The sequence below is a fragment of the Daldinia loculata genome, assembly GCF_022478755.1.
Source record: "Daldinia loculata strain CBS 113971 unplaced genomic scaffold F4817scaffold_54, whole genome shotgun sequence".
Taxonomy (NCBI): Eukaryota; Fungi; Ascomycota; class Sordariomycetes; order Xylariales; family Hypoxylaceae; genus Daldinia; species Daldinia loculata.
The window spans coordinates 74808-90652 of NW_026054908.1; the positions used below are offsets into that span (position 1 = coordinate 74808).

Sequence of the window (15845 nt, forward strand, 5' to 3'; positions counted from 1 at the left end):
AAGTACGTATGATGCATGTAATAGCTCTTTACCAGTACAACTCCCCTAATAAATAATTGCCTCAGGAACCTGCGTGTTCCTTTCTTTCTAGGTACTTACCCAAACTTGAATTAGGTGCGTGATGTCTGTCATCAGACGCATATGAAGAAGTCAGCTCTGGCAAAAAGCAAGATGTACGTAAGGGGACTCCAAACAAAACCTTCCACGCCTCCTTTACATAGTAAACCCGCGCTCATAGGCTTACTGCTACCACCCAAGCCCGTAGAAGAAGTTACTCTGTCACTGTTGGCAGTTTAAGAAATATCAAAACTAAATCATATTGTTAATTGGGAGAAAAGTCGAACTTGCAGTTTAAGATGTCTTGGGGCGAAAGTACCTTGTAGTTTAGGTACAACGCGTCGATGTAATTGTAGAAATACATTTAAGTAATGCTAGGATGTGATAGCGTCCTGATGGCGTATCTAACACAAATGACGAAGAGGAGTGAAGAATGAAGCCGAGCATGGGTTGCAAGGGCTACTATGGGTTGCAAGGGCTACTATGGGTTGCCTACAGGCTTCACCTATCAGTATGACTTCTTTTAGTATCTGTCACATACATGTTATCCAGCGATAGATCAATATTTCTAGGTAGAAAAGGCGGTATATAGTCTTGTATTGTCTATTTATCGAAGTGCTCTACTCTATTTATGGACTTCTATTAGGCAAGGTCTTAGGTCTAACCAGCCCTCCGCGTTGATTACCTCTTAATCGACAACGGCCTCAGATGCCTGAGCCGAACGACTCTCTTGCTTCTTGGTCTCTTCCTTAAGAGCAGTCTGGAAAGCTTGGCGTATCTGCATCTGCTCAGTCTCAGTGAGAGGGATTGCGCTGCCACGCCGACGACGCCAGCTTGGCTGGGTCTCCTTCAGTGTTGCCTCGGGATCTTGGCCGGTTGGATCCTTGAATTCGTATGAACGTATCTCGGTGTTGTCCCAACCAGTACCTATTGGCCGTCAGTGGTCATCTGCTCTACCAATTGGTAATATTGTCTATTTGAAACAGTGTATATTTTGCATACCTCTCTCTAACTTCACTCCATCAAAGTCCTCGGTAAGGAAGTGGAGAATACCGCCATGGGTGACAAGGACAACCTGCGCGTCATCTCCGGCTTTGTTCACCAAGTCCCTAAGCCACACCCTAGCGGCCCGTGACCTCGCCTCGAGATTGGCAGGGGTGGGATGATATTTGCTTTCGCTGGACTTATCGTTCCAGCCCTCGTGAAGCAGATGGAAATCCACAAGTTCGCCAAATTCTTCTTTCAGCTTGCTGGGATCTGAACCAATATCGCAAGGTAACGTTGAGATTTCTTGAGCATCCGGGAGAGCGATTACTTTCTTCCCGGCTTTAACCGCTGGCGTAAAAGAGCGCAGACAAGTAAGTATCGTCCGTCGTATAGGGGAAGCGACGAGATGCGTAATTTTATCGTGAGCATCGAATCTCTTGCAGAGCTCATCGCACTGAGACTCGCCTAGAGGCGTTAAGTCTGGATCGCGTATTTGCTGATTTGCTTCGCTTAGGTTGTGATAACCTTGAGCATGGCGGACGAGATGAATGATAGGAGCCATTACTACAGTAGTTCTGATGATATAATTAATCTAGTTAGGGACTTCAAGAAACTTGGCTCCTGACGAAGAGTTGAGACAATATAGGTAAGTTCTATTCTTTCTATTCTTTAGATACTCATCGGGGTCCAGGATAGTTTCTTTGACAGATGTCGTTTGTCTCGGACCTTATTTAGACCACTAATGACTGTTCGGGACCCGATTGCGGTGATGCTAGAGCCACGAGTCATTGTGCAAACTCTGATTGGATTGAATTATTGACAGTTAGGTAAGTATTTAGGTAGCTTTTGGATAATGCAATACCGTTCTTCGCAGTGGACCTCCCAAGACATTTATTTGATTGACTCATTATGAACTTGCAATTTGAACTCATATTGCGAATTCGCCCAGCTTAAGCCATGACGTACCTTTCAAAAAGGGGAACCATCTATTCTAATCGGCCAGGAGTAAAGGAGCTTTCAAATGCTGCAGCTATCCGAGGATCTGCAACCCAATAACCTGGTTCTGCATTGCAACAATTCGAAACGTTGAGGATTTTAGATATTGAGGTGTGTTCGTGTATGTATGTAGGTCATGTGGGATACTACTCAGTAATTACCTGTACGAAAGATATAATTAACAATTTTGCGATTTGGTTAGACTGTAACTATTTTGGAAACAATTACGAGGTACTTCGTACATAGTACAGTTGAAGGCCTCCGGGGATCTCGTGCAACGACTTATCTCGCTAGATCGGCGCTATTGTCGGATTTAGAATAACTCTCCAATAAGCTGGCTTGCCGCTGAGTTTACGGACGGGTAAGGTTCCTTGAGATAATAATAAAATTTTAATATGTACGAGGCATACAAGCCATCATATACATGTCGTCTTAACTACCCCAGACTAGAATATCTGAGACCGCCGTGGGAACGCTTGGGACGTGCCCAACACATGTGTGAGACGCGGAGATATAACGTGTAGCTATGCACTAACAACGATGTCGAATTACCCGTCATAGTTGGTAGAACCCTGAATAACCCCTCTCTAGCTCTCTAGCTCTCTAGCTACTTACATCTTAACCTAGGTATGTACATGCAAATAGTGTACAAATAGCAAAGGAATAGACGATGTGACCATTTCTAAATTAGACATGATGCAAATCTGAAGCTGGTGTAGCTCAGCTGCTACCTTGAGTACCTGGTATAGTACCTACAGTTAGGTCGTGTAAAAGATGCATATTTGCTACATATGTACCTACCTATGTATGTAGGTAGGTACATATGTAGATACTGGTAATGACCAATGAGCAACCCCTGAACTGTAGTGTAATTGTCTGTAATTGTCTGTAATTGTCTAGAAGCTCCTTGGCTGGTCTTGTCTGTTGGTTAAGGCCAGTGCGCCTTATTGGCGGCCCGGCGCTAAATTGATAGAAATATCCAACGTGCGTGCATGGACTGCATGGGCTGCATGGGCGGTTGTCAATACATGTAAGTTGTCAAGGGTGCAGCAAAAGGGTTGCTTCTTCAATTTACCACTTATCGGTTCCCCAGTTTTATTAATCTCGACAACTTCCCCCAAAAGCTATTTCTTACCTTTCCTTCTTCTTTAAGAGAACACTTATTTGTGCGCACGTCAAGCATCAACATCGACACTTCCTACCTCAAGTCTTTGTCTTCGAGACGCGCCGTTCATTTGCACCACCACGCTTCAATTTCTCATCCAAGCCTTTCACTTTCAATACCGCAATCATGCCTGGTGTTCGTAAGTCATCTATATTCCTCCTTTCGCTATGCACCCCTAGAGGACCTATGTCTGCTCTGGACGTGATGGATATGGATCATTCCCCCATCATGAACAGTTGCAAATACTCTGTCCTTCGACTTCTATCTTACAATCTAAATACCCCAAGTCAATTCGTCAAAGGTTATAATGCTAATATGCCATACCCATTATAGCTAAGGGTGCTCTTGACAACTTGAAGGCCAAGCTCAAGAAGATCTTCAGCAAGAAGCCCAAGGCCGAGAAGAAGCCCAAAGAGGCATCCAAGGCTGACGCTGCGGCTCCTGCTGGTAAGCTCTATCCCATTCCTCCAGCATTCTTCAGCTACATGACAAAGTATTTCCCTACTGAACTGTTGCTAACTTATCATAGCCGCAGCCGCCGCCGAAGCCCCCAAGGCTGATCAGCCCGCCGAGGCACCTGCTGCCCCTGCGCGTAAGTCCAACCCGAACCCCTCCTTTGTTTCATGTTGAATGCGTACCAATGGATCTTCCCGCGGGGGTTTCCGTAGTGTTACATGCATCGTACTGGAATCGGAATTGCGCGTGACACTAGCTAATAATCTTCTTCGAACAGAGGCTGCTGCTACTACCGAGGCTCCCAAGCTTGAGGCCCCCGTCGAGACCGCCGCCCCTGCCGCCGAAGCCCCTGCCGAGGCCAAGCCCGCCCCCGCTGCCTAAGCGGACGTCATCTGCAATGGTCTCCGATCGAATCAATTCAGACAGTATAAACTGAACTAATATGGTCGTTGGACAAGTGGAGTGAACGGGGCTGCTTTCTGTCGCAGATTGCTGACAATGGTTTTGATTTCATAGCTTGGTGGTTGCGAATGGACGGAGGATATTCCCACAGAGTTTGCAGTTTGAGAGATACCCTAATAATACTGGTTTGGCACACAATGGCATTATCCTTCGGTCTTTAGGGGTCTATCAGCACGTGATACACTATACTTCTAGTACCGTTTTTATCCTATTTTTCATATTGGTCTTGAACGCTATTGCATGTGATAGAAACTGTACCAAGTATCTACGTCTCTTACCTCACGACCAGGCGGGCTGCTCGAAAAGGCATACCCAAGTACATGTTCACGCATTCCTGAGGTCCTCTTGCCCGGCAGACCTGATGTAGATACTATCCAACTATTCTTTGAGCATTATTGATTGCAATACGATTTGAAGAGACCCATCATTTTGTTTGAGGACCAGAGGATAAGTTGATACGTGTGTTTGGCAAGTGTGTGGAAGCTTTCTATGGGCAATAGAGCCCGTGGATATTCGGAATGCTAGTTCTGCAAAGTAAATGACGGTAATTCTGGACTGAGCTAATGGATGAAAACGGCAAGGTTCGAGAAAGTAAATGGAAACACGAAGTCTGGTTCATTGTGGGCTCTCATTACGCACTGTAATACCGCATCTTTTCACGGGTCCTAGAGTGATCATAACTCTATGTGCTTCTGCGTAACTAATTGTCCTTAATACAAAGAGGGTCTAATCCTGAGATATAGGGGCCTTCGAATATCCTAGTCGAGTTTGCAATATCGCTTTTATTAAACATGATAATTATAGAAAGCGCCTGGGGCTCGCGGTTATGTTTTTAAATATGACTACGGGGCTCAATAAGTTTTGAGGGACCCTTGTCTTCACCCTGCGAGTTATTAAGAAGCTTGGGTAAACGAATACTTCATAGAAGTAAACCTAAGCTTCTAGAAGACGAACTTCGTAAAATAACTTGCGCATTTATCCACTTGGCCTATCGCTAGATTTGGTCCAGGGGGCTTGGGTGACAGGTGATTGGGTACCTGGCGTGCTGGTCCGTGGTTGAGATGCCCTAGGGACAGGATGTCCCGGACCCCACGGTGCTCGGGAGTATGGAATACCAGGTCCGGAGGGTGGCATCATATTTGTTGTTTGTGCCCATGGTGCACCTGTACCGGATCCAATTGCTCCAGTTGGCGGCGGCATGGATGTCGTAGAAGGGGGTTGGTTTGCCATATGGATACTCTGCTGAGGGGCCGCGGCATTAGGATCCTGTTCCCAAGAAAATAGTGAGCCGAATGGAAAATGTTGCACCACTGGGAACTTAGAAAGAACTTCGGCGTTGAACATCTTGATCATTCCCTGCCGTAGAGTTAGCGAGGAGCGAGAGACACCATTATGTCTGTATCTATACCTTGTTGATTTTACCCCAGCCGTCCTTGATACCAGATATATCAAATAGTATAGGACTGTGCTCCCAAAAAGGACCTTTCTTCACATCATTGATAAACCCTATTGCCGAGAAATACATGTTTCTATTTCTCTCTTGTTCAACATATTCAGCTTTGACTACTTGTGCAGGTTTAGGTGCCCGAAACAGGGAGCCTTCAATCGGCATGGGCTCTGAATCTGTAATCGCGCGGCTTAATTGTGCTGAGCCGTAGATATAGGGTTGGAACGAGTGATCGTCTAGACCCCAGACGCCGTGAGACCCGGCAGGCTCGAGAGTATATGTTAGAATCAAACGCCTCACCACTCGAAGGTAGGGTTCAAAAATACCGAGCACGATGCTGCGCTCAATGTCACCACCTGGCTTGCCATCCTTAAATGCACCAAGTTTCCATAGGCCCCCGAGAAAAGCTAAGAAGCTTAACTCATGACCGGTTCCGTAGTCGAGTCTCTGTGGACTCCCAAACCCACCAAGTAGATAAGCAGTGAGCTCGTCTTCGGAGGTGGTATCGGATTCACCCCCATGGCCAAAATTTAAGACGGAATCAGGGAGGAACTCTTCAAGAAGGTCTACGACTCTTTCCTCTAGTAATTTGTACCACTTCCGGAAGCTAACATTTCCAAAGCGCCTCGGGCCCTGATCAGGCGGAGCTTCGTCGATGTAAGACTCTATCCTGACAAGTAACTCTTGCAGCTTTAATACCGACTGGACCGGTTGGGTCTCGTATTCCGAGCCGATATGGAAAGCTATAATCTTGTCCTTCCCGTCATCCCCTACAGACTTCCGAGGACACATGGCGCGATTTAGTTGCATGACAAATATGCCAATATCTCGATACGCCTTTGAAGTCAAGAACCTAGCGACGTTAGGCCCATCGTTAATCTGTTTTGTGGGCTTGATAAAAGTGTATTTCTTTGAAGGATCCCATATCTCTAAGACGGGGAAGCTATTAGCACCCCCTTGGGATTGTTGCGAATCCTGAATAGCTGCCATGGCCACTTTTTGGTATTTGTTATTTTAGGAATGACGAAACCAGAAGTTGATAGAATACTTGATAAATGTAGCACATGGCGTTTCTTAGCTGCGTCACAGCTTCCTGAGTAAAATATGCCCCGCCCCCACTATGTATTATGTTATGTACATACATAGAGGATGTGCTTGCAGTTGAAAAGCTTATGCACGGGCCTCAAATTAGGTAACGCACTTCCCATGTCCTTGTCTTCGACTTCGCGAAACCCCACAACCCACTTTCTACATAGGTACCTCCTACCAGGTACGTCGCCCGGCACCCCGGTAAGTGAGCCGTGTGGTTGTGTACCGAAAAGTCGAGACTGGGATAATCACGCGTCGTAATTAATTATTACCTCTTTCGCGAGAGCCTCACGCAATTTACTTCCGATGGTCACCTCTAATTAAGCCTTATTCAAAGTCTTCTCGAAAGTACCTAACTAGACGGAACTTAGTCTACTATCTCCTTTCTCTTAATTAATACCCAACTTTCAGTTACGCGCCTCAGCTAATTCTCATCGTATTTATTGTATCTAAGGCCGGAAATATGGTGGGGACTCGGAGTGGAGCTCAGGTTCTAGCTAAAGGTCACATTCCAGACGGAGGGAGAATACAACAGCAGAGTCCAAGCCCTGAAAACGTCGACAGCGGTGAGGATGAAATTCCTTGTATCTTGTCACCTAGGCGCTCAATCGATCCGAGTATACGGTCGCTAGATCACCGCCGAAAGCGGAGTCGACAACTAGATGATGACCTATCTGTACAGTTCAGTCCATCTAAAAGACGGAAAGCTGAGCCTACAACCAATTCTAGAAATGCACGCCTACATCCAACGCTTGCATTACCCTCTGCTAGACGGTCGGCCGGAACCATACCTGCTCGAAAAGCAAGCAGAAGTCCCGAAGATGATGTACCTCCGGGCCTGGTAAGCAGTGTCAATGCCGCGCTCAAAAAGAAAGGACGTGGAGATCATCAGCAACTTCCAGCGTCTGCAAATAGTCATTTGAATAATAGCACCACCAGTTCAGAAGAAAATGAGGATGCGCGGGAAAATGTAGAGGACAATGCTCAGGTCCAACACAACCATGATGAGAATATAGGCTTGCAGGAAATTCAGGACCATGATGCGACTGGCACATCTAGACGCGGCAAATCCCCGCCCGCGCTCATCATTGACCATGGGGAGGGACATGAACTAGATTCCGCCCTGGACAATAATAGTATCGTTCAACATGGCCCAGGCGAAGTTCAAAGCCAGGCTGAGATATGGGATGTGCCCGTGTCACCAGGCCAACAACCATTACCTAGGCAGTCAGCAATCTCTAAAGTGTCGGGAGAACTGCCTTTGCGTGCGAGGCGTATCGAAGTTCATATACCACACCGTGGCTCGAAGTCTGCCCAAGCTTCTCAAATAGGACAAACTAAAACTTCTAAGCATCCCCGACCCGCATCGGAAGGAGATCAAAATGGTTCGCCACAATCAGTACAACCGGATCTTGAAGTTGGCACACAAGATATACGGGAGGACGATGAAGTGGGTGTTGCCTCGGAACGTATTGATGGGCTCTCCTCAGACGACGAAAACCTTTCGGATTTCGACTTGTCCGAAGATGGTTTCGCTCAGGATCTGGCAAAATTTCGAACTCGATATCCCGGGGGCTATAGAGGCAGTGAAATATTCGAAAGCCCCCAAGAAGATGATGTTACTATACACATTGATTCTTCTAGTCTCAAAAAAGCGCTTCGACTCATAGGACATGACGCTTGGTCTGGTAAAGGACGAAAATGGCATGAGCGGCCATTTCTTTTCGATTTTATGCAGCCTGGACCCGTCCGAATTTTACTCAAGTTTCTAACGAAACTAGAAAGATTGCTCGTAGCAACTCCAAAAGCTCCTCGAATTATAGAGCAGAATAAGTTTTTTAATGAGCACGGTGATCTCTTTGGTTATTATTTCTCGAAGATCAAACTTATGCTCCGTCATATTCGGGGAATGAAGCCTGCAAAAGAAGGGCTAAGTCGATCACAACGAAACCGGGAACTTAAGAAGCATGACCAGCTGGCCGGGGACATTGCTTCGCTCGCTATTCCTATGCTGTTTCATGTTCTAGCATCTGTGTGGTGGCTAGGTGGTGGCAGGTATGGGGGCCACTCATCATTTACAATTTCTACCGTTGAGTTACTTATGAGGACACTTGGTTGGATCGGGTTGTTATACCGCCCGTTGCTTAGAGCGCTAAGACAACAGCCATCTGATACTGAAGGGGAGGGGGAAGGAGAAGAAGAAACCGAAGTCCAGAAAAAAAACCGACGTTTACAACGGGAGAAGCGAGAAGAACTTGAAGGGGTTTTAAATGACTTGAAGCGGCTTGTTGAGGCTGGCCCAGATATCCTCGAGAGAGAAGAACGCCGCCTCCGACTGGAACATCGGGCTAATCAAGAGCGATTGAGACGACAGGAAGAAATTAGGGCCCAACGGAGGCGGGATGAAGAATTATTGAGGATATCTAACCGGGACCGGCAACTGAGGTCGTTGTTATCTATCAGGGGAGTCCACATACCGCTGTCACAATCACGAATACCAACGTCTACGCGAGGATCATCGGCCCAAGAACCGTCTCAAAATGCTAGCGATTGGTCTGACGAAGAGAAGATATTCCTCTTCAAGAAAATACAGGAGTCGTACCCCAATCTACCAGATTTAGATGATGTCCGTTGGGAACTTAATAGAACCCTGAACGACACCGAGGCGATGACAGAAGAGCTCCTGGGACAGATGTTGGAAGCTGCATGTCCGCAACAAACGGCAGCAGACAGAAATGCGCATATCCAAGAGATTATGCAGAATTATAGGCGTACATCGGATCATTGAGTTTGTTTATTGGTTTGAGGAATGAAAGTTACTATACCCGTGTACAATGTTTAGCTCTTGGCTTTCAGAATATCAAGCTTCAAAATTTAAGGCTACAATACTTCAACTTGAGTAATCTAGCGTAGTGTTAATGTGATTGAATCGCATAATGGTCTAATTGCCAATCCTCTCCGGTTTGGTTATCTTAGGTACGTATTATTGGAGGGCTGGATCGATTTAATTGGCTCTCGGATAAGTATGCCTGCGGTTCTTGAGAACATTTAAGACAGCCTACAGGTTTTCTAGGCTTACAAGTAGGGAGTTGTCTAGCTTCAATGCCAAATGAGAGGTTAGCATACCCAATTATTAGATTGCGTACATACGGTCTGCATGCTGTCGGGTCATCAACGGGGGTCGACGGCATTAGTTGGCCAATTCCCGGCCTCAACCTCCAGCTTGGCCAAGTCGTGCCTGCAGACTGAACCAGAACCAGTTGAGGCCTAGCGGTTAGATTAGCTGTGATCCATTATTCAGAGCTTCTCATTAGCAGGTCGGAAACTGGAATTGACTTTTCGCTAAGGCGGGCTTGTTAATGTACATGTAGGCATGTGTATGTACATGCAGGTAATCGGTAGATCCACTGAAACGAGGCGGACAGGCAGACAGGCAGACAGGCCAAATCATGTCACATGTTTTATTATTGGGTTGACCGTTATCAATTACGTAGCCGAACAGAGACGACGTTGCAAAAGCGACATTGTAATGAAACGGGATGGTGAGGAGTTAAGATGATGTATATACCTTATATTGCATTGTCGTGTTAGAAGTAAGCGACGTCGATGCGCCCGTCTGGAAGTTTGCTTCTAATTTTCATTTGTAAGAAGTAAATTAAAGAATGTTCTTAGTCTTTTTATAGGAGGCATTAAATGCCGGTTAGAGGTACCAGCCATCTGGTTTCATTAATGCTCGTTTTTAGTGGAATTGGTAGGTGAGTTAGCCGGCACAAGCACGGGCCAAGTACCTAACTACCAAGTGAGCTTAGAGCTCTTATTGCTCAATGACAATCGACCCGCTAGGGCCCCTGTGAAGCCCCTGTCTGGACCCCTGTGATTAAGTGATCCCCTCCAGCGATGCTTGCCTATCGGGGTTTAGGTTCAGTGCTTAGACGGTCTCTTAGCCAATGAGGGAGTCGGTTGTTTTGTGGCGGTCTTAACCGTTGGTGCAGAATCTTGGAGAAGCCATTCTCTTTTTTACCTTTTCCACCCCCCCATCCGACACTTTCGTATCTTTTGCAAAAGGGCGTCGCGAAGGATTGAGAAAAAAGTCATTCACGTCGCGAAAGAAAATACGCGTTTCTTTTCTGTGTCATCCTTTCTTTTACCTGATTTTTAAATCTCTATCGTCAATACTACACCAGTAACAAGTAAAATACTTTGCTGTATTATACCTCACTGGTTAATATCCCACGGCGCTAATCCAACATCAAGACGAGCAAGGGAAAAAAAGGAGTTCGTAAGACGACAGGTCAGTCAACACCCGATTCAACCCACCATCAACGCTCGAACCCCCCCTTTTGTGACGTGTCGGTGTCGCGAATATTAGCTGTTTGCAGTCTTAATTGATTCCTTGATCAATGGGAATCTAAAGCTACATGCATCCCATTCGTTGCTCACTCATACCTGTAGCCACCGATTGTGTTTGAACAATTACAATTGTTAACACTCTGGCCTTCTAGAAAGTTGTATTAGTAGCGCTCTTGATTTTCCCGACCTGGAGACGTTTGACAAGCGACCGATTACGTGTATCCGATAATAGAGTTCTCTCTATCCCGTAAAGACTGAAATCATGTCTGACGCCGAAGGGTTCGAGGTTGTCCAGCACGATGAGTCGGTTCTATCGGGCGAGGAGACTGCCGGTACCGCTGGTACTGGGGCTACTGAATCGCCCAAATCTTCGGTTAAGTCAAGCAATGGATCTAAAACCGAAGACAATGCCGTGAAGCGGCCAGCTGCTGGTACTTCTGGTGTCCGTCGTCCGGGAACAGCAGCCAGTACCGCTCCGAAGACTGCTACAACTTCAACGGCTCGTGCTAGTGGCGGTTTGACCAAGCCCCCAACTCGCCCACCTGTTGGGACCGCCGTCAAGAAGCCGTCAGTAAGCACTACTACGACCCATAGGCCCCAGCCGTCCGTCTCAGAAGACGAGAGAAAGAGGTCCACTATGACCTCTGCGGCAGCGCGTCGAACCTCGACGGCACCAAGTGTGACATCGTCTCCCGGAAAATCCAGCGTTAGATCGGGCATTTCCACCACTACCGCGGCAAGGAAACCCTCCTCGGCCACTAACAGCATAACCTCAAGAACTAGCACCCTTGCAAAGCCCACGCCGTCTGCGGCTGGTACAGGAAGCTCTCTGTCGGCACGGACATCGACAGTCACTCGACCAGGAGCTCCCGGTGCCGTAGCCGATGCAAGGAAGCGGCTGTCTAGCGTCACAGGTTCTTCGATTTCTTCTACTGGAGTTGCGAGACACGCACCTCGCCCATCTATCGCGTCGCCGACTTCTGCGGCAGCAGCAAGGGATATCGAAGACTTGAAAGCGAAGCTTGCCGAGAAAGAGTCAGAGGTAGAGTCTTTGAAGGAACAAGTTGTTTCTTCTCAGGCTAAAGTCACCGAGCTTGAAGAAAAAATCAAGACCGAGGTAAATGGCGTCCAGGGCGCCGAAGATGCCGTCCGCCAGGGACACGAAGAACTCTTGGAAACCTTGAAGTCAACTCATGCTTCTGAGAAGGAGACTTTAAGCAGTCAGATCTCGGAGGCTGTTGACAAGCTAAAGGCTGCCGAGGAGCAGCTTGAAGCCCACAGGACGAAGCTAGCTGAATTGGCTAGCTCCCAGGAAGTCAAAGACACCGAGATCAACGGCCTACAGAGCAAGCTTGAGTCCCTCCAGCTTGAGAAAGATACCGGTGCCAAGGCGGCCGAGGAGCACGCTGCTGAATTAGAAGGTCTTCGGAAATCGTTAGATGAGCAACATCAAGCTTTCGTTGAAGCTCTGAAAACTTCGCATGCAGACGAACTAGACCAAAGCAAAGCCTCATCTGGCGAGCACGAGAAAGCACTTGAAGAACTGAAGGCCGCTAATGAAGCGCTGCAGAAGAAGATTGATGAATTTACCTCTTCCACCGACAGCGTAGGTGCCGAGAGTGCTTCCAAGATTTCCGCGCTTGAGAATGAACTCGCAGATCTGAAGTCTGCTGCTGAGCAAGACAAGGCTGCATTGGCTGCTTCGCAGGCAGAACTACAAGAAGTTAAAGCGAAGCTTGAGGAGTCCCTCGCTGCCGTAGATGCTACAAGGGAAGAGCTAACGAAGGTCAAGGAAGAGTTTGCTAGCTTACAGGAGGAGTTAGGCCAGGCAAAAGCGGATGCATCATTCAGCGCTGATCTCACTACTCAGATCAAGGAGGCCGAGGAAAAGTACGAGAAGTTAAAGCATGAGCATAAACTCTCGGATGAGACACACGAAGCCCAACTGAAACAGGTATCCCAGGACTACGAGACAGAGATTGAGAGCCTCAAGGGTGATGCTTTCTTCAAACGCAAGTTTCACGTCCTCGAGGAAGAACATAACGAATTAAAGACCAAATTTGACGAGCTAACCGGTACACATTCAACGACTGTCCAGAGCCACACGGATGAGTTGGAGGCTGCAAAGGCTGAATATGCGGCTGCTGTTGCAGCCCTTTCCGCCAAGGAAGAGGAGCATCAAAAAGCACTTGACGCATTACAAGCTAGCCATGCAATGGATTTAGAAAGCGCCAAGAGCGGTGCTTCGGTTGACAAGGAAGCACAACTAGCCGAACTAGAGTCTCTCAAGGCCAGCCATGCGAAACAAATCGAGATCTCCAAGGCTGAGAGTGAAGCTGCTCTCGCAAGAGAGCTAGAGGCTCTCAAGGCTGCCCATCTTGAAGTTCTCAATGCTCAGAAGCAAGACTTGGACATGGTGATTGCCGAGTTGAAGGCTGCTCACGCCCAGGAGCTTTCTACTAAGGATGCTGATAGTAGCGCGCATGTGGCGCAACTGGAAGCTTTGAAGACAGCTGTCGAGGAGGCGCAGGCTGAATTGGAGAAAGCCAAGGCCAGCCATGCACAAGAGCTTGCTGAGAAGGAGGCTGACAGTAGCGCCCATAGTGCCCAGTTGGAAGTATTGAAGGCGGCCCTAGAAGACGCGCACGCGGAACTCGACAAAGCTAAGGCTAGCCATGCTCAGGAGCTGGCTGCCAAGGATGCCGATGGAAGTGCCTATGTGACTCAATTAGAAGCCCTCAAGACGGCAGTCGAAGATTCGCAGGCCGAACTCGAGAAAGCTCATGCTGGTCACGCCGCTGCTCTCGAGGCTCTCAAGAAGGAAACCGAGGATGCCCACTCTGCCGAGATTGAGAAGCTGATAACGATGCAATCCGAAGCTGTAGAAGCCGCGAAGAACAACGCATCGAGCTCTCACAGGGAAGCCATCGAAGCCCTTGAAGCGAAGCATGCCCAGCTGATCGAGGAGTTGAAGCAAGACCACGAGAGTAAGCTCTCTGCAGCCACTTCTGATGTGGCTAAGCATATAGATGCCGTTACCGAGCACGAGGCAGCATTAATCGCAGCGAAGGAGGCATTGGCTAAGGCCCAAGAGCAATCCACAACTCTGGAAGCAGAATTAGCTGAAATCAAGACCAAGAACATTGAACTAGCTAAGATCCAGGAAGAGTACGAGTACTTGCACCAACAGCTTGCAGAGGCCAAGATGAACAACGTGGAACTCATGGCTGAGCTTGACGCTTTAAAGAACCAGAGGCCGGATACCTCTATTGCGGACGCGTTGAGGGCGGAGCTCCAGGAACTCAAACAGTCTCACGCTCAAGAATTGGCTGCTGTCAAGGAGGTATCCACAAAATCCGCGGGTGATTTCGAGCTTCTACAGAAGGATTACGATGCAACAAAGTCAGAGTTTGAATCCCTGAAGGAGCAGTTAGAGGCAGCCAAGCAGGACGCTCTCATTGCGCAGAAGGATCTAGAGGCGCATAAGAAGGACGCCGAGGCCAAGCTAAAGAACCAGGAAGCCGACTACAAGGATATGTACGAGAATCTGTCTACTATAGCGGAGGAAGAGCAGAAGAAGAGGGCAGCATTCGAGAAGGAAGCATCCGATATCAAGTCGAGATTTGCAGAGATGGAGGCTCAACTGAAGGTCAAGGACGCGGAAATTGCCGAGGCACTGGTATGATGCCCGATTAAACTCTATTAGTAGTAATCTATAATACATTATGCTGACCTGAATACCAGGCTAAGGCGGCGGCGCAAACGCCAGTGAAGAAGGGTCTGTCAGCTAGTAGATTCGCAGACGACAATGAAGCTGACAAGAAAGAAGATAACGAAGGTGCTACCGACTCGGAGGCTCCCGCAGCTGCAGGTGAGGAGCCTGATCATTCATCGGCTGCGATGAGTGCGGTGCGCAGTACCCCCTATACAAACCCTCGCTTGCCAGTCGCAGCATCTTCGCTTGCATCTACATTCACTTACCCAAGTTTTTTTCAAGCCATCATGAGAAAAAGTGGCTGACCCATGTGTAATAACAGTTAGCGCAAGTTAATCTATCCATCAAGGGCCTGAAGTCCATGAGTGACGAAATGGGAGACCGGAATCTGCGGTACGTAGATCTAATATCTAATCTCATCTCTTAAATTATACGTGTGTGAAGGTGTCGATTCGATCAGCAGGCTAACAGGACACAGCATGCTCAAGTCCATGACCAATATTCCCCAGAAATCATAAGCTGGAACTGAACGATAGTCGGCTATGACGAGAAATTCCTTCTCGATACTATAGCGGTTCTTTCATTCCACGCTTTTGATGATGCTCCTAGCATGACTCGCCCTCTGATGACTTTATTTCGGCCACGAACTTTCAACGCCAACACGTTGGATACGCCATCCAACCAATTTTTCTCGCCCACCGCTACCTTTTCGCCCGGGCCTAACCCTTACTAAACGTACGCCGTTTTTTATCGGGAACTTGCACTTATTATTCGGAAACCGACACGCTTTGTAATGAAATATTTTCTTGGAGGGGAAAGGGTCCTGATACAGATACCTTAGGGGGGAAGGGAAGGGCGCGACCTTTTTTTTTTTTTTATCTTTTTTTTCTTCATCTTCACTGTGAGTCGTCGCGCCCGGGATGGGAGGACATGGCATGGCATGGCATGGATTTGATGTGTATGAGAAGAATAGGAAAGTTGTGCGGAACAGCCAGCTGCGTGCTAGGGTAATGCCGAAGGAAATATTTTTCCCGCCCGTTTTGATTGATTAACGTTATTTTGCTTCGCTTTCTCTAAGGATTACGTTATGTGGATATTGTAGTAGTCAGGTTGTCTAGTAG

At 47.6% G+C, this 15845-nt stretch overlaps 5 protein-coding genes across 5 annotated transcripts; 3 read left to right on the forward strand and 2 right to left on the reverse strand.

The window, feature by feature from the left end:
* Nucleotides 1–637: 637 nt before the first annotated feature.
* Nucleotides 638–2331, reverse strand: F4817DRAFT_347425 (phosphoglycerate mutase-like protein). Its single transcript, XM_049304545.1, has 3 exons — nucleotides 2283–2331; nucleotides 1060–2201; nucleotides 638–984 (listed from the first exon to the last, which is right to left on the reverse strand). The coding sequence occupies exons 2-3, from the start codon at nucleotides 1604–1606 to the stop codon at nucleotides 746–748; spliced, it is 786 nt and encodes a 261-aa protein (XP_049155896.1). The 5' UTR covers nucleotides 1607–2201; nucleotides 2283–2331; the 3' UTR covers nucleotides 638–745.
* A 726-nt stretch (nucleotides 2332–3057) lies between these two features.
* F4817DRAFT_225577 (uncharacterized protein) lies at nucleotides 3058–4621 on the forward strand. The gene is made up of 4 exons (XM_049298868.1): nucleotides 3058–3344; nucleotides 3539–3652; nucleotides 3735–3797; nucleotides 3939–4621. Exons 1-4 carry the CDS (start codon nucleotides 3332–3334, stop codon nucleotides 4040–4042), a joined length of 294 nt encoding a protein of 97 aa, XP_049155897.1. The 5' UTR covers nucleotides 3058–3331; the 3' UTR covers nucleotides 4043–4621.
* Nucleotides 4622–5098: 477 nt separating this feature from the next.
* Nucleotides 5099–6560, reverse strand: F4817DRAFT_319051 (Phosphotyrosyl phosphatase activator; the record flags this gene model as incomplete). The annotated part of the gene is made up of 2 exons (XM_049301007.1): nucleotides 5099–5479; nucleotides 5532–6560. The coding sequence occupies 2 exons, from the start codon at nucleotides 6558–6560 to the stop codon at nucleotides 5099–5101; spliced, it is 1410 nt and encodes a 469-aa protein (XP_049155898.1).
* A 301-nt stretch (nucleotides 6561–6861) lies between these two features.
* On the forward strand, nucleotides 6862–9553 carry F4817DRAFT_347431 (uncharacterized protein). Its single transcript, XM_049304546.1, has one exon. It carries the CDS (start codon nucleotides 7123–7125, stop codon nucleotides 9445–9447), a length of 2325 nt encoding a protein of 774 aa, XP_049155899.1. The 5' UTR covers nucleotides 6862–7122; the 3' UTR covers nucleotides 9448–9553.
* Nucleotides 9554–10691: 1138 nt separating this feature from the next.
* On the forward strand, nucleotides 10692–14747 carry F4817DRAFT_347432 (uncharacterized protein). Its single transcript, XM_049304547.1, has 2 exons — nucleotides 10692–10950; nucleotides 11162–14747. The coding sequence occupies exon 2, from the start codon at nucleotides 11272–11274 to the stop codon at nucleotides 14692–14694; it is 3423 nt and encodes a 1140-aa protein (XP_049155900.1). The 5' UTR covers nucleotides 10692–10950; nucleotides 11162–11271; the 3' UTR covers nucleotides 14695–14747.
* Nucleotides 14748–15845: the final 1098 nt, after the last annotated feature.

Coding starts and splice junctions, on each gene's coding strand:
- F4817DRAFT_347425 (XM_049304545.1), bottom strand. CDS start 1,606: ATGGCTCCTATCATTCATCTCGTCCGCCATGCTCAAGGTTATCACAAC. Junction 985..1,059: donor TGGAGTGAAGTTAGAGAGAG/GTATGCAAAATA, acceptor GACGGCCAATAG/GTACTGGTTGGGACAACACC.
- F4817DRAFT_347432 (XM_049304547.1), top strand. CDS start 11,272: ATGTCTGACGCCGAAGGGTTCGAGGTTGTCCAGCACGATGAGTCGGTT.
- F4817DRAFT_347431 (XM_049304546.1), top strand. CDS start 7,123: ATGGTGGGGACTCGGAGTGGAGCTCAGGTTCTAGCTAAAGGTCACATT.
- F4817DRAFT_225577 (XM_049298868.1), top strand. Junction 3,653..3,734: donor TGACGCTGCGGCTCCTGCTG/GTAAGCTCTATC, acceptor AACTTATCATAG/CCGCAGCCGCCGCCGAAGCC. Junction 3,798..3,938: donor GGCACCTGCTGCCCCTGCGC/GTAAGTCCAACC, acceptor TTCTTCGAACAG/AGGCTGCTGCTACTACCGAG.